General features: G+C 37.7%; 1 protein-coding gene across 2 annotated transcripts in view; it reads right to left on the bottom strand.

Moving 5' to 3' along the window:
- SPATA6 (spermatogenesis associated 6) overlaps nt 1-26,031 on the bottom strand; it is a 43,219-nt gene that overhangs the window by 9,216 nt on the left and 7,972 nt on the right. The window contains exons 3-12 of one of the 2 annotated variants that reach the window (XM_020788125.3): nt 24,937-24,985; nt 24,074-24,115; nt 21,337-21,461; nt 18,312-18,392; nt 17,282-17,557; nt 16,107-16,185; nt 11,764-11,804; nt 11,390-11,565; nt 2,686-2,785; nt 259-383 (exon numbers count right to left, since the gene is read on the bottom strand). In XM_020788125.3, coding sequence (XP_020643784.3) covers nt 259-383; nt 2,686-2,785; nt 11,390-11,565; nt 11,764-11,804; nt 16,107-16,185; nt 17,282-17,557; nt 18,312-18,392; nt 21,337-21,461; nt 24,074-24,115; nt 24,937-24,985 — 1,094 coding nt within the window. The remainder of the gene's footprint in view (nt 1-258; nt 384-2,685; nt 2,786-11,389; nt 11,566-11,763; nt 11,805-16,106; nt 16,186-17,281; nt 17,558-18,311; nt 18,393-21,336; nt 21,462-24,073; nt 24,116-24,936; nt 24,986-26,031) is intronic. The other variant, XM_020788126.3, reaches the window with a different exon arrangement.

The following is a 26,031-nucleotide window of genomic DNA, read 5'->3' on the forward strand; positions in this document are numbered from 1 at the left end:
ATGGAGTAAGAATTGTGTTTGTTCAAGTCTGCTGAAATCAACTTTGTGCTGGATTGCAGTGCAGATGTACTACATCTCCAGCACAATGTCTTCTGCACTGTATTAGTGTAGAGAGTTTTCTGTAAGGTCAATTCACTTGCATCACTTTCTGCAATGGCAATAATATCCACGGAATGTGTAACTGAAGTAAGATGGGGGGGGGGGGAAGAGGAAGCATGGACTGGGACAAAAGAAGTATAATATGGATGGGAGCATTACCTGTTCTGAAGCTCACTGCTGTTTGATGCATCCATAGATGAAATGTCTCTTTTCTTACTGGAATATCCTGTCTTACTGGAGTCTATTGTCTTAGAAAATTCTTCTTTTGATAAATAACTCTCATCCTAAGAAATAGAGACAAAATTTTCATTATAAATCATATCTGAATGGGAAAAAGATATCTGATAATTTCAGTCCCTACTTGTACATTTTTTGTAGATGATGTATACAGTGTATATAAATGTGGGTAAGTGTTTATGATGAGAAGTTAGATAAAGGTGGGCTTTTACATAAGTGTAGAGATCAGTCTACATCCCAATCCCAAAGAAGGGCAGTGCCAAAGAGTGCTCCAACTACCCTACAATTGCACTCATTTCACATGCTAGCAAGGTTATGCTCAAAATTCTACAAGGTAGGCTTCAGCAGTATGTGGACCGAGAACTCCCAGAAGTACGAGCTGGATTTCAATGGGGCAGAGGAACTCGAGACCCAAATTGCTAACATGCACTGGATTATGAATTTGACCAAACTCCAGAAGGCAGTGGAAGACAGGAGGGCCTGGCATGCTTTGGTCCATGGGGTCACGAAGAGTTGGACACGACTTAACGACTAAACAACAAGAGATTGTGAATTATTCAGTATAGTATATTGGATAGAGTACCAGGACTCAGGTATCCCAGGTTTGAATCCCAGCCTGGTCATGGAAGTTTATAGGGGATACAACTGGTAAAACCACTCCTTAAATGCCTCACTTATCCTGACAGCCCTAGAAGAACTGCTACACAATTCCAACTTGACAGCACATCTCTCTCTCTCTCTCTCTCTCTCTCTCTCTCTCTCTCTCTCTCTCACTCTCACTCACACACACACACACACACACACAGAGAATAATAGAGTGAGATGGGTAGAGAGAAAGAATTAGGATTTGATGTTTCCATATAGATTGAGATGGGATTTAGGTTAGATAAAAGCCTGTATAATCACTTTTTATCTTGTTTTCATTGTCTGTCATGCAAACCCATTGCATTAGTAAAGACAGTATCACTTTTCATATATTAAACATTCCTTTATTTTCTGGTAGCAGTTATCACATAGACACCCACAATGGCTGCCTGGTCACATTTCAAACAAGTGGCTAAAGATAGGGGAGAAAATATATTTTTAAAAGGTTTTTGTTTTAGGAAGAAAAACTAAACCCAAAACATTTTAAGAGTTTGCATTCCAACAAAAAGGATTAAATCAAAACCTTTCACATAGTGAAGTGCAAGCTAAAGAAGAGGCCAAGATGTCCCAGATGTGTGGAGACAACAGTGAGTTGCAGCACAATAGGTGTCTGATCCGATGGTGGCAGGTCACATCCCTCTACACACACACAAAAAAACCCCTGACAGGCCAGTTGAAGGAAGCTGGGAGTGGCAGTGGTATTTTTTGTGTGTTTTTTGGGAAAAAAGATCTTTCATACTATTTCCAAAAATATCAAGGCTGAAGAAGCTACTTGGATGAGTAGCAAAATGTTTCAACCTAATAAGAAAGAAGTCCAGTTGCCATGACTCAACTTTCAGAGAATTTACTGGATGATTCATAAAGCTCTAGTCTGTGGTGAAAATAGTGAAGGTCATGAGGATTATGACATCAGGATTTCACAATGGCAGCTGTCAAAAATAGCTGCAGTACTATATATGATATAAATATACTTCATGCCTTTGGATGCTGAGCTCCCCTCACTTTATGTCAGGCATGGCACCAACCTCATATTGAAGAAAACTCGGTAGAGGGGAGAACCATCCCTCACTCAATGCCACCCACTGGGAAAAATCAGAAATTACAAGAGATTCTCACACTACATCTTTCTCCAAAAGTCAGCATAAAATAAGAGTGGATACCCTATCCCATTCCCCCATCAATATTTTAAGTCTACACAGCATTCTACCCCTCTCCCCCCAGACAACAGCAGCAGCAACAACAAAAACCCACAGACAAGGAACACCTGATCTACCAACCAGATTTGGTATGCAGGGATTCTCCATCCATTAAAGCAACTTCTTTCCTAGACCTTCTTCTCTGCCAGGCCTCATCAAGGGGTCATTGTTAGAGAAAGGTTGCGTTTCCCTGCCACTGGCAATAGAAATTCTATTCTCCTGCCTGATCATTAATTGAACAGGGAGGGCTCCCTTGTTAGCACTAGATTCCCCTTCCATACACAGGGAAGCATGGAGTAATCCATTCCATGCCACTCTGTGCATGGACAAACCACCTCTGGTTTGGTGGTACCAGGAGTGAGCCTTCAGGGATGGTCTTTGGGAGAGAATCCATTCCAACATCTTCAGCCCCTGTGACGTGCCCCAAGAAGCAATCTAGCACCCAAAGCTGGAACAACTTGCCACTCCTGTTTTGGGTTAAAAGAAATATAAATTAATATTAACTTACAAACATTAGCCTTTGCCTTGCATTGTGTGTCCTTAAAATATTTTTCACTCGTTTATGGATCTCTTCTCCATTTACTGGTGTAGTCCAATGAGAATGAAACCTAGGATAACAAGCATTTAATGGGTCAATTCACTTGGTGTGATACTGTAAGTTATTGACATTGTTCAGTACTGAGAAGATCTCATTCTTCTTTTTTATATGTATACTAGCAAATTTATCCATCTTTGCCTAAGTCTATTAGTCCCTATCTCTCGACCTGATTTTCTTCTCATATTGGTCTGCTCTTTTTTTCTCCTCCCAGTACCCATTCAGCCCAAAACCTGGTTCTAGGTAAGCAGAAATGTATCTTGTTATTTAAAATTCTAGGAATATCCATTTCACAATTACAGCCATCTATCACGCACACAGAGAGTATTTTCTGGCTATATTGCTTATAAGGCTTATTTGCATTTTTTTTGAAATATGGATTATAGTATACCGTACTGTGTGCAAAATCACATAAACACTGTGTGCAAAATCAAAAAGAGTACACAGAAACCTAGTGGACTACTTTGTAGCTGGAAGGAAAAGATATCGCATGGCAGGCTCGGGGAGACCAACAGATGCCAATGATCAGGTGCTAATTATTAATGGGCCCAGCAGAGCTCTGGAGGAACCACTCCAGGTATTTAAGATGGGTAATCACCAATACCAATTCAAACATATGTGTTTTTGTTGCTGCTACTGTCTTGGAGATCTTCAAAACTTTCTATATTACATATGAAATGAAATTTCTAAACTATTTATATAATAAGGTATGAAGTCATTAAAAAATATATAAAACACACAACCAATTCCACTAATATATTGTGTATATTTTGTATGACTTTTTTTGCACCAAATACAATGCTCTCCCTCCCTAAGTGTGCTATTTGAGTATCTGTGCCACCAACTACAGGCCATGAAAATAAGAATACCAATTTGGTCAATTTGATATGGGTGAAAAGTATTACTGTATATAATATTTGAACACTTCTGCTACAGTTGTAAGGCTAGTTCCCAGTTCTTTGCTCTATACTGCACTTTTGTTACAGCTGGTACTTGTCAGATTGTTACAGCTCTACAAATCTGCTATGTGGCAAAACTGAAAACTTGACCCACATCCCATTTGAAAAATATAATATGCAGATAGGCACTATGGAAGATCCATATTTTTGAATTTCCAAAAGAATGCACGTAAGTCATAATGATTATTTGGTGAAGGAGAAAAAGTATATATAGCTATCAGCTAAATATGTTTACTAGCAAGAAGTACTATCATTTCAATAGAACGTTTCAGTAAGTGTACTTACATTTTGAAACATATGATACTTTTCCATTTGGCACAAACAAAACTCCTTACAGTCTTCCATTTCACAGTACTAGCCTCCATGTTAGACTTGGGCCCACTTTACTTAAATAAAGCTTTATTATATATTTACAGCTTTAATGAAATGTCAGAATAATCCACTAGTGTGCGCTGTGGCATAAGAAATGCTCACTAGCTATAATGGCTTTCAACTTAATTTTCTGAATTCAAACATTTTATTAATACTTAAAAACTGTATCAGCTCCTTTTTAATTGTTGAATTTTAAACATCACTATAAAAGCTAATCCACACTTTAAGCCATTATGTTAATATTTACACCACCCAAAGTCACCAGACAACAAAGCTCAACCTGAAATGTAACACCCATAATCTAAATTGAAACCATTTTATGATGTGCTTACTCCTACAGGAGATATTCTCTGAAGCTCATTTTCAAAAAGTAATTTCTTAAAACTATAAATAAAAAGAACTTCTACAGCATAAAGACTGAAATAAAGCCCGCGTAAAACCATCAGCACCTTACATATGGGATTAAGGTGTCAGTAGTTCCTTGTAATGCTCCTGGAATGGTTATATTATTTTACTGCCTTTACTCTGACAAAACAAAATAAACCTCTACAGCTACATTCTTTGTCATACTTCCAATTTTCTTCAGGACTAGCAAACATTCTGCAGTTACATCAGTTTAAATTGTTTATCGATTCCAATAGATTGTATAAACACTTTGGATATATAGCTCGGTGACCTAGAATGAGCCAGATCAATAGAGAACTACTCATAATTCATTTGAAAGATGGTATGTGGGAGCAATCAACAGTATAAGCTATTTTCTCTTGTAATGTAGCTAAAAGCATTTATTTCTCCTACTGTAAGTAGGATTTTTAAAATATTGACGACTTGAGCTTATATTTTACACCAGAAAAAAAAATAAAAGAAGGTCTCTGGAAATCTCATATGGCTGAATATAACAAATGCATACTCAGTACAATCCTATATGTCTAGTCAGATAGTAGCTACACTGAGCTCAACATTCACTGAGTCTAAAAACAGTTGCAGCCTCAGTTTTATAAAATTAAGATTTCTCCACATAGTCTACTTAAACAGAAGTGTAGACATCCACGGATGCTTTCTAAGAGATGATCCTTCACTAACCTGCATTTAGCAAAATATGCAAGCAGTAACTGTCAGTAAGAAATGCTAATGCATTTCATATTATAGCAACATTTTCAAGAGAACTTATTAGGGTCTTTTACACAGCCCCCTCTCTCACCAGCATGCCTCACAACAAATGCACCAGCACCTCTGTGGCATCCATGAAGAATTTATCAGTTTCAAAAACGCAGAGGATTTGTGCTGAGATAAGGAGGGAAAAAACCCATACAAGGACAAAATATCATAAGACAAAAATCAATAAAACAGAATATGAGCAGATGCACATCTAGCAAGCAGAAGCTAGCAAACAAACTGGTTTATGGATAACTATGACTGGGGGGAAAAACCCTCCCAAACAATTCTTTAAGAGCTGACCAGTACAACTATGCATATCAGCAAAATAAGCTTTAGGAACATACTGTACTAAGATTGCAACCCTTCACACAGAAATTTATTGGATTGAATTAATCAGGTCTCACTTCGGAGTAAACATGTATAAAGCTAAAACGGCAAATCAGCCAGCAAAGCAGACATTTTAATTGTATTTATTCATGTATTAGTCTACACAAAGATCAGTTCAGAGCAGGAGTACTTTCAGATGCTAAGGAATTATTTAATCTACAGTTACTACCATACCACAAAAAATCAGTACTCATGCAACACTTGGTTAAAGCAACTGGAGATTAGTTAAGATGATGTAGCTTATAGCTGGTTTTTTTCCAGTAAGAAAATTTATACTCTGCCTTCTCAGCAAAGGAAACAAAGACACACAGCGCCTCCTCAGAAGTAAGACTGCTGGCCACTGTCCCTTCCTTTATTCAACACTGTGATCTGTTCAGTGGTAATTCAGTGGTTAAGGGATGTGGCTATAAAGCCTGAGGGTGGGGTTCCCCACAATGCCTCCTTGACAGTGGGTAGACTCAGTGACTCATGGGGATCCTTCCCAGCTATGCTAAAAAAGTTTTCTTACTGATGCAATGGACTGTACAGTCTTTGGGTTAAATGCAGGGTATTTTCTAGTCTGAATATCTGTATTTCAGAAGCACATGTAGTTTTGGCAATGGGGTCTTGCTGCCAAAAAGTTACACAACTGAGGGGAATGGCTGATTGCAAAGCACGTACTGTAAATGCAAAGGCTCTCTTTACAGCACTTCACTAAGACATTCAAAAGAAAAAGAACAGAAAACCAACAAGGGTTCTGCTTAACTGTTCTCTCCCTTTCAACCACTTTTAGGAGACGATTTATTGCCTCACTATCTTTCCTGAAATACCACAGATCAGTCAACCTTTTGAACAGCCTGGCTTTGCTTTAAATATCAGCTCACATTTTATCTGAAACAAATGGTTGTGAGATCACTTTTCCTAGGGCAAAAACGATTATCAATGAAGGATATGCATATCTGGAAACACAGCATCAATCTTTGGTTATGAAGAGAAGAAGATACAAGACCACTCATCTAAAGTTTACCTCTGAAATGTGAAGTACTATGTGATAAAGATCTTTCAGATGGAACAATGTTGTGAGCAAAAGTATGATGGCTAGATGTCTTCCCATATCCATTGTGAAAAACTGAGCAAGTGTATCTAACTTTTAGAAATAACAATTAAGTATAATTTTGTTGCAAGATAAATACTGTAATGCAATTCCATTTTTGTCAACAAACTGAAAACCATGCAGGCTCCTCTCACTCCCATATAAGACACAGAAGTATAGTGTTGTTATGGACAGTCAAGTCACCTCCGAACTCTGGTGACCCTATGAATAAATCACCTCAAAAATGTCCTATCATTAGCAGTGCTGCTCAGCTCTTGCAAACTTAACAGAAGTATGATGGCGATCAGCCATCACAAACAAGACAAACATGTTCAGTGGAGAAAAGAGGAAGCTGACTGTGCTCCCAAGAGATACATGTCCTCAAGCCACATATTGGTAATGGCGTGGACTTTGGTCATTGAGAAATAATATTAAAAAGATTGTTGATTATCCATGTCAACCCTCTTTTGAATAGAGAGAAATACTTGGGCAGAATACTCTAATATCTCTTGACACTGTAATATGCTTGTGAACAACCTGCTTTATTATGACAAGAAACACAATTCCCTCATTTCTGAAGTTCATATTATTTTTCTCTCCACACACAGAAAGGCCTGGTGGAAGCTAGACTGTTAAAGAACGATCACCACTCCAATTATTTTTCCAAAATCCACTGGCAGAGATTTTGACTGGATTTGGGGGTTGGGAGAAGCTGCAGCCCTTAGTGACCTGAAGCAGCAAGCATTTTCTAACTGAGGGAACAGCTGCCTCAGGAGAGTTTAATATTGCCTCTATGCCAGGGAACCAGCTGATGTTCACTCAGGTGATGGGAAAGACATAACCTCATATGTTGTATAGGAAAGGCAGAGAAGATGCCATGTGGAAACCAACTACTGGGATTTAGTTTCATAGAGATAAGTACACAGAAGACACACATAGTGAGCACTGGAGGAAACTATTTAGCCACACACATGGAACACATTCTTATGTTTCACTGATCTTCTAAAAAAAAGCATTCAAAGCTCATCCTAAAAACCCAGCTTTTGGCATATAAAGAAATGTCAGGTTTAAAAGAATTTCTTTCTTGGAAGATTGTGTGAACAATTCACCTATAGAAACACTAAGCAACATAAATGAAGATTGCCAGATCCATGTAAGACCATTCCATCTGTTTTAATAAATATTTCTCAAAATCTGAATAAGAAGGGAAGACAGTTATAACATCTAGCTTACAAAGGAAGATGTGATGAGCATTACAATAACTAACTTTCTCAAGAAATACTTTGGCAATTTATTGTTCTGACCTACAGCAGACAAGATCAAGTTCTGATGAACCATATCAGACAAGTAACCAGAGTCAAGAGTAACTTGCTGCACCTTTCCTATTCAACAGGCCAGCCGGGCTCTTTTTGATACCTGTCAACTGTGGAATAGACAAGGTCACACTACGCTGAGTGAATCAATTCCCTAGATAGTCAGTCTCTTACCATAACAGAAACAGTAAGCTTCTCTGGTGTTGTCTCTTACTATTACTGACACTCTTCGGTGGGGTGGGGGGATCACATTGTTCACAGCTCCACTAGAATGACTGAGATCCTTCACATGAATAATTAATTTTATATCTTCCTTAGAAAATTCCTATACAAGACAGATATATGTGGCAACTGTCTTTAAAAAAAAACAAACTTCAGACTTCATCTTGTTTCTGAACTAAGTCTTAATATTTGGTAAATTTTCATCTCCACCTCACATGCTGTATTACCATCCATTCTCATTCAAATGCCTATGCAAATATGCATGTGTTACAATGAATAAGGGATCTTCCTAGAGCTGTGGCATGCACACAGCAAAATACACAGTGTGCTTCAATAACATGGCAAGAAAGCTTCTTCAAGTTTGGAATGTTCTTTCAACCATGATTTTTAAGAATTAATACCATGAGGGGTATTTACCATAAATATTTTACAGGAGTGGAATGAGAAGAATGGTTTGTTGTTATTGCAAGCACCTGAATTACTACACTAGTTCTGATAGTCAAAAGATAGGGACAGGAGAACTGGCATATCCTAAAAAAGGCACAATGAAAATGGTCTTAAGAGGGCTGTATACTTCAGTTATTGGTGACATTAAAGGGCAGAAATAATAGATCACAAGGGTATCGGGGAAATTGGAAGCAAACAGATTTGAAACAATTATATCTACCTTTTCAAAATAAAAACACAAATGAACTCACTTCCTGTTTCAACATGGATGTTTGGAAAATCACAGTGGATATGGGCTACTATTTGCTTCTTCACTTTTATACAGTGGTGCCTCGCTAGACAATGATAATTCATTCCACTGAAATAGCTGTTTAGCGAAATCATTGTCTAGCGAAAAGCATTTCCCCATTGGAATGTATTGAAACCTGTTCAATGCGTTCCAATGGGGAAGAATCGTCGTTGTCTAGCGAAGATCGGCCATAGGAAAGCCACTTTGCAAACTGCCAATCAGCTGTTTAAATCGCTGTCTTGTGAAGCTTAGTTCCCGAAAACACCTGTCTGCGAGCGCGGAGGGAGGTGTCAAAATCGTCGTCTAGTGAAAATCAGTTTGCTAAGCAGGGACCAAACATTGTCCAGTGAAATTCCCCCATAGGAATCACTGTTTTGCGAATCGCTATAGCGATCGCAAAAAACCAATGTCTAGCGAAAAAACTGTCATGCGGGGTAACTGTCTAGTGAGGCACCACTGTATCTGGTCCCTCAGGATGCAGTCCGAGTCCTCTCCAAGCTAAAGGTTTCTAGATATGCATTCGGGAATATAGGGACTATAAGATGATACTGATGTGTAACTCCATGATCCTTCACCATTTCCTATGTCTACTAGGGTTCATGGAACTTGAATATTCTCCACTTTACTACAATACTACTAGACTCAGAGTCCACATCTCATAAGGATAAAGGCAATAAGAAGGCTGCGCCTTTCTTTATTGAGCCACCCATCTCGTATTAGGTTTCCCTCTTTTCCTATTTTATTTATTTATTTATTTATTTATTTATTTATTTATTTATTTATTTATTTATTTATTTATTTATTTATTTATTTATTTATTTATTTATTTATTTATTTATTCATTCATTCATTCATTCATTCATTCATTCATTCATTCATTCATTCATTCAATTTATACCCCACCCCCCTAGACAGCATCTACTCGGGGCAGCTTACAAAATCACAAAATATCAAAAAATGACCAAAAAAATCACAATCAAAGTAAACAACATTCATAATCATAAAAACATTTAAACAGTAATATAGAATGATCAAGATGGGGAATGAAAGAACAGAAAGATAGAATTCAAGAATTGACAGGAGGGAAGGCCTGCCTGAAGAGCCAAGTTTTTAAATGGCTCTTAAAAACACCCAGCGAGGGAGCCAGGTGGATCTCTGATGGAAGACTGTTCCATAGTCGAGGGGCCACTGCCGAGAAGGCCCGGTTGAGAAGGCCACTGCTGAGAAGGCCCTGCCTTATTACACTTTTTCTAACATTATTGTCTATTCCAGTGACCTAACACAAAAGTTCTTAACCTGTGGTCTGCGGACCCGCCAGTGGGGAGAGTCCACGAAGGCTTGAAGAAATGTTATGATTAGAGATGGTGATGAATATAAAAATGGACATTTTTTGCTACTGCACAGTCAGTCAGAAGCCGTGGGAACAGAGTCAGTCACTCAGTGTAAGTGAGTGTTCAGATGGACTTCATGATCAAGTTTCTTCTTCAATTTCTGCTAATAAAACTGTTTGGTTATTGTCATGTAAAGTGACTTTTTACTATCATCACAGTGAATTTCGTAATAATACATTTTGGCCGAGTTCCAGAATGGATTGCTGGCTGAATCTGAAAAGTGTAAGAACTAATGCCATTGATGAGGTTTCATCCTGTTCAAAGCAATATGAGCTTTTCCCAGTCATCTTAAAAACTGTTGCTCTTACAGCAAGGAGTATCTACCGATGATACCCTTCCCGAGAAACCTTAAATATCTGGTGCATTTTAGGCTTTTAAATCTTGAATTAAGTCTTGTTGGTCCACGGCAACAAAAGATATTTAAAGGGGGTCCATGGTAAAGAAAAGGTTAAGAACCACTGACCTAATATATCCTGCACTGTATTAAAAACTTTTTTGAAACAGAACTAGTAGTTTCACTATCCCAAACTCTTGGAAATCTAGGACAGGTACCTACAGTACAATCACAGTAGCAGCTGTGCTGCTCTTGCATTAAATAAACTTCAACCTATTAAATGTGCTTTTAACCCTTGTCAATGAAGTGCTACATGCCACATAAAGAGCAGAATAAAGAACGTTTCTGAAAATAAAGTAAAAGTGTTCCCAGCAAAGTTTTGCCAGTGAAGACAGGTAAATATAGCTAGATATTTCACACTATAAGTTCTAAATTACACTTCAATACCTGCCTTTAATGTCCATTCAATACCAATGTTAATTTATGTCTTATATATGCTACTGCACTAGTATATTACTAAGTACAAGTTATCCTATGCATACCAGATATTAAGAGGAATACTGATATTTAAACAGTTCCAGATAGTTAAGTCATTAAACCAAATATCGGTTATCAGAAATACTTGAAATAACATAAACGTTAAAGCATTTTATCATGAAATATGCAACTTTACCTTTCTCTAAGAGATGAGCGATGTAAAACAGGAGTTGAAGAATACTTCTGCAATGACGCAGGTGCTGAATGTATTAGTAGTCGAGCTGAATGAAGTTTCCTACCAGCTGTACTTGAGATCAAGTGCTCATCATCACTGTCAGCTAATGCATCTTTCTCGTGAGGTGACCTGATAATCTGTCAGAAACACAAAAGCTGCAGCATGACCTTTAAGAAAGATATATGGCACACTTAATGTTCTGGCTATTTCTGGGTATTAAACACATAGCCACCTTGTTTTGTTTTTTTTTTTAAGGAGAAGGGTGGGATAAAAATATTTTTAATTAATTAATTAATTAAACTATCCAATTATGTACTTGTCTTTTCATTACTTACTTTAGCATTCTTGGGCCTGTAACTACCCAGAAGAGAAGGATCTTTAAAAAAATAAAAATAAAAAAAATTATTTTCAAGCATTAGGCATCAGTACTTATAATACTCATTTGTAAGCCAACTTTTCAAATAATTCCAACCATTTAACAACAGAAATACTGTTAACACCATGTAAACAGTTCTTGTTCTCTGCCAGAGCAAAACAAAACCAACATCCACAGGTGTAGAACACTTTTATTCAAAACAACTAAAATGCCCCACGTGTAAGCTTTAGAATTCTTCAAAACTCTTCAACAGGCCAGTTGATGTAAAAAGATAGGAAGATTAAATAGAGGGGAAGTCCAAGGCTTTGTTGCAGCCATGAGACCTGCTGTTAAATACATTCCCCAGATCAAGATTTTAGATTGTACAAATTACTGATAATTTGTGTGTAAGAGTCAAACAACAGCTAGCAACAGGAAGTGCGGTACAACATAAATGATGGGCCTCCATGATGCTCAGTATAGAAATCTCTTGGATCAGATGAAACAACTTTACAGCAACATAAAGCAGATGCATACAGTATAGAAATAATACAGTACTCTGACAAACTAAGCCAGAGCTATCAGATGATGCATTATTGAACTTATTATTCAGCCATTCTCAACAGGAGCCAATAAGGTCTGCTAGGGGCCTTGGCACATTTGAAGGGTGCCACTGACTGGAAACAATTCTTCATGCACCAGCTTATAAGATTAGTTACGTGACTTGGATAACCCAGATTTGCCCAATATTTCTTTCATATTGTGTTATGGTCATGGCGGGGGAAAAAAAAATTGAAAATGGCTAAATTACATTATTGACATAGAGAGCCTAGATTTTAGGAGTTGCAACAGTGATTTGTTTGAATGTCCACACAATGGCGAAAATCTCATTGGCAAAGTTGTGCACTATAAATAGTGTTAAAGTCATCAGCAGGTGATGCTAATGTTTAATTTAATTTTTGAATATTAAAGGCTCTCCTCCCATTCTGAGGATCCCAAAGGCTTCCCCAAATCAAAAGCTATCCCTAGGGATTCTCAGAACCTGAGGGGAGAAATAGAAAAGTTTAAACTGAAGATTAACATCACTTGCTGATGTTATCATCCCTACTTACAATGTACAACTCCGCCAACAGGATTTCAGCCCATTTTTATGGCAAACACATATCCTGACGATTAAACAGTTAAAAAAAATTGAGTTTGTGACATAGTATATACTTTGTGACATATTTATTCAAACCAAAGCAGCAGTCTCTAGATAAATGAATACGTCTGCTCTGTAAAATACATTCAAATACTGCTTAAGTGAATTGTTTTTCCAAACAGGACCAAATGGTGAATAGCTTTTCCAAACAGGACCACACATGTTTCATTTTCCATTTTTATTTTTTCATTTTCCACTCTGTGGTCAGGCAAGATATTATAATGTGTGAGTTAATGAAGTATTCTCTCCCAAGAATGTCTGTGACCACCAGAAAGCCACTGTATATCGAGGAGTCTTAGCAAATCTACAGGAAAAGAGGAATAAGAATTTGCTTAAAGCCTTTCTTTTTGTCACTGTTGGGGCTTCTGGGTTTTTTCACCCAGCAACAGGCTTATCTCACAAGAAGGAAAGTGTTTCTTTGCTTCCTTTTTTACTGTTCTATGCTTTCCTATGGGCTACTCAGTCATCACACTCCCATACAGAAGGATTCCTGTCATCTGCAATCTCCCACCATGGACTTTACACAGATCATCATACAGTGGTGCCTCGCTTAGCGATTGCTTCGTTTAACGATGTATTCGCTTTGCGATGGGTTTCTTTGAGGAAATTTCCCCATCGTTTTACCATGTTCTCTATGGGGGAATTTCACTTAACGATGTCCGTTTTTGCTCATTTAAAAGTGTCTTACAATGTTTGGAACATGTTTTAAATGCTTGGATTCGGTAGTGCACCTTCTGAAACATGTGCAAACTTAATTTGGTTTTGTTCTGAGTCTTCGTTAATTTTTGGTGATTTTTTGTTTTCCCCATTTAAATCCATTGAACGGACTATCCGTTCAATGGATTTAAATGCGGAAAACAAAAAATCACCAAAAATTAACGAAGACTCAGAACAGAGCCAAATTAAGTTTGCACATGTTTCAGAAGGCACACTACCGAATCCAAGCATTTAAATCAGGTTTCAAACATTTTAAGACACTTAAAAATGAGCGAAAACAGACATCGGAAAGCCATTCAAAAGCATTGAAGCCGGCTTCAGTGCTTTTGAATGGCTTTCCCTTGGGGGAAACATTGTTTCACTTAGCGATGTTTCCTATGGGGATTTTCGCTTAAGGACGGCAATCCGTTCCCATTGGAATGGATTAACCAGTTTTCAATGCATTCCTGTGGGAAATGGTGTTTCGCTTAACGATGTTTTCCCATAGCGATGTTTTTTTGAACCAATTAACATTGTTAAGCGAGGCACCACTGTATTTCCTAGTACCTCATTTTCTGCCCAAGGTTTACTTTTGAACATCCCGAAGAGATCGCTGCTTTGAGCCTCTCAGCTGTACCAATGAAGCAGATTTCTACTCATTGGCTATCATTTACTCCTCCCAGCTTCTCTTGACCTCTCAAGGAGCCATGGAAGAGTTCTGCCTCCTTTCCCAGGTTTTGGGTTTCCCAGTCCCAACCCTTGCATTCAGCCCTTCGAGTAGTTATACATTCGTCTCAGGCAATGAATTTCAGAGCATCAGGAGCCACAACAAGGCTTTTCTGTTACATTTTCAGAAGAAGAATACCTTGGGCAAATATTGCTGGATTCCACAGTTGTAGGGGATCAGTCTATATTATTGTTACTAGCACTTATTTGCATTTCTATTCCAATTTCAGTCCAAAGCAGCTTGCACATAAAGATAAATGTACAAAAAACAAAAACTGTTTTTAAATACAGTGATTCCTAATCATCCTCTAATACACACAGAAGTGAAGAAATCAGTTTACAGTAATTACGGCTTTAGAAAAGGGATCTCTACTCTAACGTTAAACACAACTGAGATCTCTTCTTCGTTTTACTTCTGGTAGTGCAGTAGTTATTACAATATAGTCTTATCCTGTGCCATGAAGCAACCATGAACGTCTATGTTTATGTGGGAGAAAATCAACATGATGGCTTTTTCCTATAATGTTGTGTCTTGAAACAACCATGGAATGGAAAGTTCTCCTGTGATTACAAGCTTGAAACAGGGAAAGAAACCATGCAGAGAAATTTCCTCACCATTAGAAACAAAGAAAAATGGACTCTGGAATGCCTGAAGATAATAATTAGGAATATACCACAGTTTAAGACTTTCTACAAATGTGATGTGGATATTTCACATCTATTAGTGTGTTGCAGCTAAACATCTTCTGTTACTTTAGAATAATCTTTTGTGGACTGTAGCCTACTTCTTCAGATATGTCATGAAAATACATATGACAGAGTGGGCTGCAGTCTACAAAAGTTATGCCAAATAATCCTTATTTTTTAAGCTGCCACTAAACAGTTTGATATGGATGATGTTCTCTTCAGAAAGGTTCTCTTCTCAAGCAAATCACATCACTAAAGGGAATTACATTTCATTCCAGGGATAATCTATAAAGAAAAGTGTCCTCTTATTGAAGCTTTCAACAGTAATTGAGATCTTGTTCCTGACTGATTCCTAGACCACGACAAAGAAGAATCCACATTAAATTATACAAAAACTTGAAAAAAATGTTTCTTAAATATTATAGTGCCTGAACTGTGGATGAACGAGACAGGAGATACACAACACAATGGAATAGCATACAGAAACATAACTGCTTTCAATGCAGCTGTCCTCCAACAGGTTCTAACTCTGATCATGGATTACTGATAGCAACAGAGCAGATATTCCAAGGGGTTATAATGGGAAATAAGGGATCATAAGCTCAGCCTGGAAACCCAGCCAGCAGTACAGGTTGATTTTACATGTGTGCATGTGTATGTACATAGACCAATACTGATACCAAGATCCATACCAACATCCTCACCTATATACAGTGAGAGAGATGAGACTGTCATAAACTGTCAGGAACAGGACCAGAATTTTTACCCAAGGCAGCAGTAGTCAAAAGAAAATACACACCCTTGTTTTTTAAGATGATATATATGGCTGTTAACATATATTTCTATTAAAGCATTTGAAACACTTGGAATTATCCCAGCAATAGATCAGGTAGTATCTTTCTAAATCATCAATTTCAGTGGAGAAGCACAGACATAATTCAGGCCACTAAAGTAATTAAACAGTCTAATGATTACATAACTGCTCACTTATTTCATGTACAAAAAATACTTGCCATAGGTTGTGTCATCTTTGATATTCTCTCGAGAACGACACCAAGTATGAACTTCAGGTGAAGGAGCCAACTGCTCTACCTGGAAATGGAATAACAGCTTACATTTTTCATAGATAAAGCATGGGTTTGTACAAAATAATTTGGTTCAAACACAACACTAAAAACTAGCTTATTACAAGCTCATGCCGCACTTCAAGTCCACACTGATCATTGGTTATACTGGCAAGAGCAGATACTAGCTCCAGTCCAAAACAACTGGAGAATATCACATTGGGAGTGCTGAATTTATTATGGCTTACCTGCCTCCAATTCCTTCCACTATTCTGCTATATTTATTCCCTACAAAATTATTCATTTCACTTATATGGAAATGATTCAGCCTCATAAACAATGGTCTGGAGTTGGCTTTTTTCTGTAAACCAGGTTTATGCTTAACAAGAGCTTGCCTTAGTTCAGAAACAATTCTTAACTCTGTTAAAAATAGAAGCAAAAGCTCAATGTCTCTTTGTAGTCATGCTGTAAGAGAAACAGGGAGTGCCTGGCCCATACCTTGCCCAGGCTTGTTTGCATAACAATAAGCAATGGTTTATCATTACATTCCACTCTAAAACTGTACACCCTTTTGAAAGAATCAATAGCATTACAACTGGTAGTAAGCAATACAGTATCTTACTGGAATATGTAGTTTTGGAAACTGTTGCAATATATGTAATTTAGGAAACTGGATACACTTTCAAATTCTGAAACATATTTGTCCTCTCTACGATCCTAGCCATTCATAACGTATTGCTTGTCGCCAAATCATTCAGTTAGACATTCTCAGGGAGACAGTACTTGTTTTAACAGACTCATCTTTCCTTCACAAGAGTAGCCTAACTGCTTATAAAGCTCAACTGTTTGGATGATATCAAACTATTTAGTAAGACTCTCAGTGTGTATGGAAAAATATAAGAGAAACAGACACAAAGGTTTAAACATGCCACTCGTGAAATAACTGATCCACTGGCAAGTTACCAAAACTTAAATTATGGTTATTTTTTCATTTACATCAAGTATTTGAGAAAGATGATGCAGTCACAAAGAGGAAGGGCAGAATAACAGGCTTTTTAGAATAACAGTGAGAAAGCAACATATGATCAAACAAAATGGAACTGCTGTACAAAGCACATACATACATGTCGAATTACAAATGGAGGCCTATCGGTTTCTTTTCTGAAATCAAAAGGACCTAGGTCTAAGTGAGCAAGGCGTTGTCTGACTTGCAGAAGCTCGCACATTCGCCTTTTTGTGTAAGGAGATGGAGAACGAGAAAGGGAGGCTATTGTGGGCTGCTCATAGCTCTTTGTTGGTACATAATTCCTGTCTCTCTCGGGTGAGAGTATTTTCTTTTTTGGTGACCTTGTCCGTAGTGATCCACCTGCAGATGAATAACGCTGCTGATCTAAGTTATCCTGAATTGAAGAGAAGAAACAAAGATTGGAAAGCTTTAGAATATATGCTCTTGCTACTACAATATACCACCTAGCCATTCTCTTGCTACTAATATCCACAACCTTTGAGACCATACACTGTTCAACTCCTGGAGCTCCTACTTTCTTCCCAGTCTGTACTGCCCAGGCTGAGGTGTCCTGCAAGAACCCTAACACACAAGATTGAAGCCCACTCTCTGATGCCTGCAAGAAGAAAGCATGCTACTATTTCTCTATCTCCAGCACATAGATAATGAATATTGCAGAGCTAGATTTGTTTCCCCCACTGCTAATACTTTTGGATTGAACCTTATGGAAAGGAGAACTTCTGATCCAAAAAGCAGCATTCTTTTGATTTTGTTTGCATCATTATATTTTTGTACAAATATTTATATATCCATTAGCATGTAATGTCTCCATTGGCCAGAATCTTGTTGGTGTTCACACAAGGTTTGCATAACAATGAAACAATTCCCCTTGATTCTATGGTTTTGCACTAGCTGGAAATAACCAACATTCCTAAAAGATCACAGGATCTAAAATAACTACCAGTTATTTTTGAATAACTTCTTCTCACACATTTAAACTAGATTTAAAAAATGGAACTTGATTTAAATGTCTCTATAATTTTCAAGAAACTCTCAGAAGAAGAATTTCATCAAAAGAAAGAATTTAAGAGCAGCAAAAATCTATCAATATGCAATCTAGAAATTAAATTGCAAACCCACATGCTAACCTTCTTTTGAGCTTCTTCTGAACTTAACAGGCTTTCAGAAATAAGACAAGTTGTGTAAAACTTCAATTTTGGTGCAATTCCCTAGAACAGACAATAATTGAACATCAAACTCCAACTGGAGAGATAAAGGATATCAAAGAAGTAAATGTCACCTACTGCAACAAACCATTCCTGATTTTAACAGTTTCCTTTGTTAATTCAAGCCTTTAATAAAGATAATTAGAAAAGACAGAACAGCAATGGTAAATGTCAAGAAGATAACATTTGCATTTCTGACAATTCAATTACTGATGATTATATTGCTTTTGTACAACAATTAAGGCCTGGCGTTTATTTCAACACACTGCTTTGTCAAAAGCATTTTTAAAGATTTTTCACGGCATGTTACATACCACTAATTAAAAGTCAAGTCATGCTGTTCAACCTTCACTCACATCACTTTCAGACTTCTCGATATGTACGATGGAGACTTTATAGCCTCCATAATTACACTGAATACAATCTGTAAACAATAAAAACCTATGCTTTTCCAAATATGCATACCACATGTTGTTATTGGACAAAAGAACATATTTAGAATGCACACCTGTCTAAAGCATACCAACAAATGCCCCTTTCCACTGCATAAAACATTAGTATAATTCCTCTCACTGTAATTCCAATCAGAGATTTTGCATTCTTCTATCCATAGATTTTTTGCACAGACAATGGAGTCTTTCAGCGGAAAAAATGTTTAGAAAGAGGGATACAGGGAAGATGAATAGGAACTACCATTTACTGATTCCCCTATTCTAAAGTCCATTAGGATCTGTCTGATCTTTCTCTAATTTAAATTTTTTGTTTCTCCTTTACCAGCAAAAAATCTACACTGACCTCACATGAAGCAAAATGCAACTTATGATGTATATATATAAAAAAAAACAAGAGTTATTGAGTAGTTCATGGGGCAATCCTAATGCTAGGTGGGAGCACTCCAAGGTGAGATTGCTCTATACTTCTTAAACCCTACTGACAAGGCTGGTAAGCACAGGTCAGCATTCACGTGTCTTTTTCTTCTTGTTATTTTTCTTTTTCCTTCCATTGCAAACAATAACCTACATCAGCTCCAAGTTTGGACTAAAATGTTCCTTTTGTTTGGAGTCTGGTGGTGGACAAGGAGAGCTTAAATGCAATGGCCGGTATCCTGTTGATGATGAAATGCACAGTTCCTCTGTTATTATTGTTTATGCAAAGCGGAATCCACTAACCACTTGTACAAATAAAAGCCCCTATCAAAGCAATGCTCTGACCTCTATTTGCACAATTGCAGACAGGAAAAAGTGGAGTGCTCTGGCCATGAAGCCAATGCATTTTATGAAAGCAAATAGGGGACTTGCTTATATATTTAGAGCTTCTACTGCTTCGCTAATATACTAATCTAATCACCTTTCCCTCTTGCTAGCACTAGAGAATGACCAGTGTAAAAAGATCCACACATGAGTGGGGAAGGAAAAAAAACCCTCAAATTTATATACCCAGAGACCATGCATGTAATTACTTCCTTAATACAGAGAGTTCACCTGTTAGTTCACAACTAAAACATTAAGCTAATGAACTAATAAACAAAGATATTCACTTATTTAAATCTGTGTCCTAATTAGAAGACTGCCAGCTAATGCATTTTAAAAGATATAACAAAATCAAAGCCATGTAACTATAGATCTGCCAATACATCTTTTCTTCGACATACACTAGTGAAAAAATGAAAGTTGACATTACTATGAAGTGTCCCTTTCTGCACTGGAAGGATTAGCATTGCTAATTTTATAACTGTTAAACACATAAAAAGACAAGTCTTGCTAAGCAAAATTTGTTGGAATAGCAATCTTGCATGGACAAATACTGGGTATCAGCAGGAGGGAGCTTTACAGCCTAATATAACTACCCTTTGCCACTAATTTGATAAGTAAAGTTCTTTTCCCACCTCTTACATATGAGGCAAGCCCCTGCTCCCTCTTCCTGTTTGTCAGCTTGTTTCCATTGTTTTGTTGATAGCTCTCTTCTTTCTCTGATCTCTGACCAATCAGCAAGCATGGAGGGCTCTTCCACATGCTGGAGACTCTATTTTCCCCTTTTTAATCTTTCTGATTGTAACTGCAGAGGGTAATGATAAGTAAAGCTACCTTTTTTTCCTACTGCAAGTGTTTCTAGAGTGATTTATCATGCAAACTGCTAGTTAGTTTACAAGTAAACCTAGCCAAGGAGGGCTGTTGAAACAGCTGATCTCTCCACAATTCTATGTTGCTGTTTTTGTCTAAGTCATACTCTGCTAACTAAAAGGAGTAACCAGAATTCTCCAATAAATTTGCTTGGCTTTTAATAAGTCTTGCTTCACCAACATAGGAAACAACCTTAAACAAGATTACACTGTTAATCTAATTCAGCACCAATGCTCTCAAACAGAATTTGGACAGAAGAGGGTTTTTTGTATCACCTGCCTAAAACCTAGAAGATCTGCTGCTAGCCAGAGTGATTCAGCCAGAGACTTTCACAGGCAAAGCATATCCTCTGCTACTATGCTCCCCTTTATGATTTGCTGTTTGTAGTATGTGGTAGTAAACCTCAAAGAAGAAATAAACATGCCAAAGCATCTCTTTCAAATACTTAAACTAGACAGAAAAGGCCCAATATACTGAATTCAAACAAGCATGAGGAAGTTTATGCCCACTGAGGCAAAATATCTAATCATTTTCTTACACAGACCAGCTCAATCCAATACAGCTCTTTAACACAAAGAACTCAACAGGCTGTGTACAAATCAATGTATTGTGACAGTAAGAATGTGAAAAAGTCCACCCACTGCATGGTGCATATCATCATAATAACAGTACTGTATTTCAGAACATTTTTCAAAAATTCAGTCTTTGATTACTATTTAGAAATGTTATACTGAAACATTTGTCACAAACAACAGCTTTGAGTATGATGTATCACAACAGCAGTTTTTATCATTCACATTTTTACAAGTGTACTGTAATTCACATACTGTAAAACCGTAGGTCTTCTTCATTAAAACCTCTCGAACTGACTCTCGTTGTCCACTGTTACACTTAGGAGAAGGAAAAAGGAAGTCCCTTGTATTTTCTTCATATGCAGCTACAATTTCTCCCACTGAAAGTATGTTACAAGTATTTCATTTAAAAACCAAAGGCAGGCAAGAAATTAAACATATACCTTTAGTACTGAAACCTTTTAATAGTTAATCAGTGCTACCAATCTTATCCTCACTTTCAAGGAGAGCTCAGCCGTAACATCACATTTGACTAGAAATGCCTGCTATGGCACCAATAAAGGAGTGGGGTGGGATGTAGAAACAATCTATTGAGAGACTTATTCTGCTAGAATTTGAGTCTAACATTAACTCCTGGGTTTTGGGTGATGTCTATGTAATCCAAAAATGTAACTGGTGCTTGGATTTATACAGTTTTGCAGTTGATCTAGAGAATAATAATGTTATCTAAAGGCAAATCTAAAAGGTGCATAGGCAGGTTGACAAACATAAATTTATTGTCCAAAATCCTATTAAGTCTTTATACAAATACAGTGGTGCCCTGCATAGCAAGGTTAATCCGTTCCGGATTAACCCTCGCTATGCAGAATCGTCGCTAAACAGGTAGGGGAAACGTATTGAAACGCATTAAACTTAGTTTAATGCGTTCCAATACCTTGCTTACTTACCCGTTCAGCGAGGATTCCCCTTGCCGGCAGCCATTTTCATGCCCTCGCTAAGCGAGGGCAGGGCGCGAAAACGGCTGCCGGCAGCCATTTCCGGGCTTCCGGCGGCCATTTTGGAACCGCCGATCAGTTGTTCGGCGGCTCCAAAATGGCCGCCGCAATACCCGATCTTCGCAATGCGGGTTTTCCCCATTGCGAAGATCGGGTATGTTTCCATATAGCAATCCCAAAAAAGGGATCACTATACGGAAACATCGCTATACGGTGCACTCACTAAGCGAGGCACCACTGTATAATGCAACTGCATATACTTTGTTGGTGAAGTTAAGAAGCCAGTGTAACCATTTGCTGTCACATATAGCAAATGCCTATGCTAGCTTCTTCAATTACAACAATTTGCCAATTAAATTTATGATAACTGCATTATGCCAGCAGATATAACAGGATTTACATAGACATAAATATTTTCTTATTGTGCTCCTATTAAAATGCAGAGCAAAACTATAAAATTGTCTTCTTAGTAATATTAACTATTTTTTTTATAATACAAGCTGAACAGGTGTGTTATCTTTTCAGGAAAACATTCTGTGTAAAATTTATGGCTATAAATTTTTAGCACATCAGATTATTATATCTTTGTTATACATTATGTCTAGGTAGGCTGCTACATAATAGGCCATTCAGTTATCTATATCATGTTTTTTTGTACTTTCTTGTGGTTAATCCATCCTTCAGTCACAGAATAGACCAAAAACTTCCAAAGTATGGGCCACATATAGAAAAAAATTTATTCAGTGAGATTGTTGCATTGTAGCAGTTCCTGTAGACACCTGCCACCTATTCTACGTAAATATAAGTGGAGATTCTAATGGGAGAAACCATTTCAAAGATTTCTGAGGGTGGAGGGGTAGAGGTACATAGTAAGAAGAATGACAGATCATAAGAGAATTTGGAATAGTTTCAGTTTCACTTCTTCTATAGAAGGCAAAACTGGCCTATTTTGCTGAGTAGCAATGTTGACCCAATTAACTCGTTACAGAGACCTTACGAAGACAACAAAAAAATTATATAATCCTGGTCCTTCCCACTGACTGCCACATTCAGATCAGTATTTCCTCCCTTACAACAGTGTCTCTGTAGGCTTCAGACACTGTAGGGTCCAGGTATATGTACACAAGTTCTTGTGGCGCAATGGTTAAACTGCTGTACTGCACTCCAAACTGTGGTCAAAACCGCGGAGTTCAATCCCAGCTAGCCGGCTCAGGGGACGTGGTGGCGCTGTGGGCTAAACCGCAGAAGCCTGTGCTGCAGGGTCAGAAGACCAAGCAGTCGTAAGATCAAATCCACACGACGGAGTGAGCTCCCGTCGCTTGTCCCAGCTCCCGCCAACCTAGCGGTTCGAAAGCATGCAAATGCAAGTAGATAAATAGGGACAACCTCGGTGGGAAGGTAACAGTGTTCTGTGTCTAAGACGCACTGGCCATGTGACCACGGAAGATTGTCTTCGGACAAACGCTGGCTCTATGGCTTGGAAACGGGGATGAGCACCGCCCCCTAGAGTCGGACACGACTGGACAAAAATTGTTAAGGGGAACCTTTACCTTTACCTAGCCAGCTCAAGGTTGACTCAGGTTTCCATCTTTCTGAGGTTGGTAAAATGAGTACACAGCTCACTGCTGGTGGTGGGACTCAATTTGTAACCTGTATGATTAAACTGTAAACTGCCCAGAGAGTGCTTTAAGCACCATGGGGCAGTATATAAGCAGAACAATTTGCTCTGCTCTGCGAAACACTACTGATCATGACAAGAAGATCAAAGTAGTGGAAAGAATAGTATATACAACTCTTATATGTATAGAGCAAACACATACTATTAAACAGACAGATCACACCTGGAAAAGTCTTATTAACATACTAATTCTCAGAACCATATGCTTTAAAGCTATTCTGTTCATAGGCTGAAAAACTGAAATTCCTCTGGTATAGGTTAGGCAGTCATGGAAATTTACCTTACAGTTACATTATTTATGAAGATATCAATACAATACCTGGAGGAGCAGTTTGTATTAATTCAAGCGTTGCTGTGTCAACTAAAAAAGAGGGAAGCTACTGTTAGAACTTATTCTAATATGTAAATGAAAAGCTTTTCAGCAATTCAATTCTCTCCAACTTGAACAAAAACAGTTTTTACAATTCTGGTAATCCAATAATTAATAAAGATAAATACAGAGGGTATGTGTAAGAGGAAAAGGGGGAAATGCTCATTTTTATCTTTAATGAACTAACTTTATAGGCGGTCGGTGTCTGCTCTAACAAAACAATACACTTCCAGAGATTATTACAATCCACATATAGATTGTACTACAGTTGTTTGTTGTTGCTGATTAGAAAATACCTTTTCCTCTGTCCAAGGGCTGACAAAAAGAAAGCCCTTTTCTGGCTGTTCTGGTGACTATATGCTCCACCATAAGGCAGGGCTGAAGGAGACACCACAGAGACACTGTCCTTCAGACTCTGAAAGAACATCTGGACAAACCAGAATATCAAAGAAGACTAGAACAGAAATGCGAGAAGCTACTTTTTTAGCATACAATAGCCATGATGGCTGAGGTTGCCGTCCAAAAAAAGGTAGTGTTTCTAGTTTCCGAGTTATAAGCAAAGAATTGAATCCGATGCCTCATCAAAGGGAAAAGATGTTCCCTTTGCTACAGAAAGCCTCCCGCATCCCCAAGGATTAAAGTCTGTGACGCTGTGGAACACCGGATTTTATTTTTTTAATAAATTTAAGAAAATTTCTACTTTAGGAAGAAGATAAAATCACGTTCTAGGCTCTCTCTCCATCTCTCATTGCATTTTCAAGTAATTTGGTGCACTGAATGTAGCAGAGGTAAAGAGAAAAAAACCTACGTACGTTCAAAAAGTTCAACCAGATCTCCAGGGTCAATTACATCTGTATACACCTAAAATGAAAATTTAAGAAAATAAAATTGAGCCAAAGGTATACAAAAATATAATTAGTATAATAATTAGAAAACAAAACTGTTCTGATTTCTTCTATGGACAAAAGTCAGAAATAAAGATACAAATCTTTTGTCAGAAGAAATAACTTCGTTTTTATTTGGTGTGTTTCAGTATTACTTTCCCACCTTAAATATAGCACAACAATAACAAAGACACATGTTGTCAACAGACAATTTTCCTACTTGTTAAAAGCAGTTAACTACTAGTGTTCATTTGTTTTCCTTTTAGGCTATGACTAATGAAATTAGAGCATCAACTCCTTTTAAGGGGGAATAAGACAGTTTTGCAGTGGCATCTTATCTATAAACAAGGTATATTCAATTTAGTGGTTCTTTCTTCTATATAAATGAGTACAGGGTTGACACCACTGGGAATGTCATAAGGTGAGATACTACGGTATATATCAGAAAAACTGCATTGAATTAGCACCCATGAATGAATGGCACAACAAGCAGAGAACAGATTGTTAAAACTGAACTTATAGAACTGGAGACTAGACTCATCTGTATCTTTCACATATAGACATATTTTCCAACCCAAAAATCAACATACTCTCCCCGTCAGCTGGGTTCTCAGGTAGGTGGTTTTCCTTGTTGACTCTAAAGTTGAGAGCAGTTATGCACCAAGAACAGAAATGTACACATACAGGGACTATAGTATTTCAGTCAAAAGACACCCTTTTTCATCTAGGAGTATTTGTGCTGATACTCCCATCCATCAGTGAACTTGTCAAGCAGACTGTCAGTAGAATACTGGACATTACACAGTAAAAACCATGCATGGCATGCACAATGTTCCTAGAGCTGTGGGCCCAATCCAATTCTGGACTATTGATGGTAAAGCAGCAGATTTGGGGCACAATCCCCTTCTTACAGTCCCCATGGATCTCAAAGCTCTGTTCTAGAGGGTGGCAAAGTCCTCCAGTCAATTTTTAGGCAGCTGTGAGAACAGTAAAAAGAAGAAAATTCCATAATACTGGAACTGC

The sequence above is a fragment of the Pogona vitticeps genome, chromosome 4 (assembly GCF_051106095.1).
Source record: "Pogona vitticeps strain Pit_001003342236 chromosome 4, PviZW2.1, whole genome shotgun sequence".
NCBI lineage: Eukaryota > Metazoa > Chordata > Lepidosauria > Squamata > Agamidae > Pogona > Pogona vitticeps.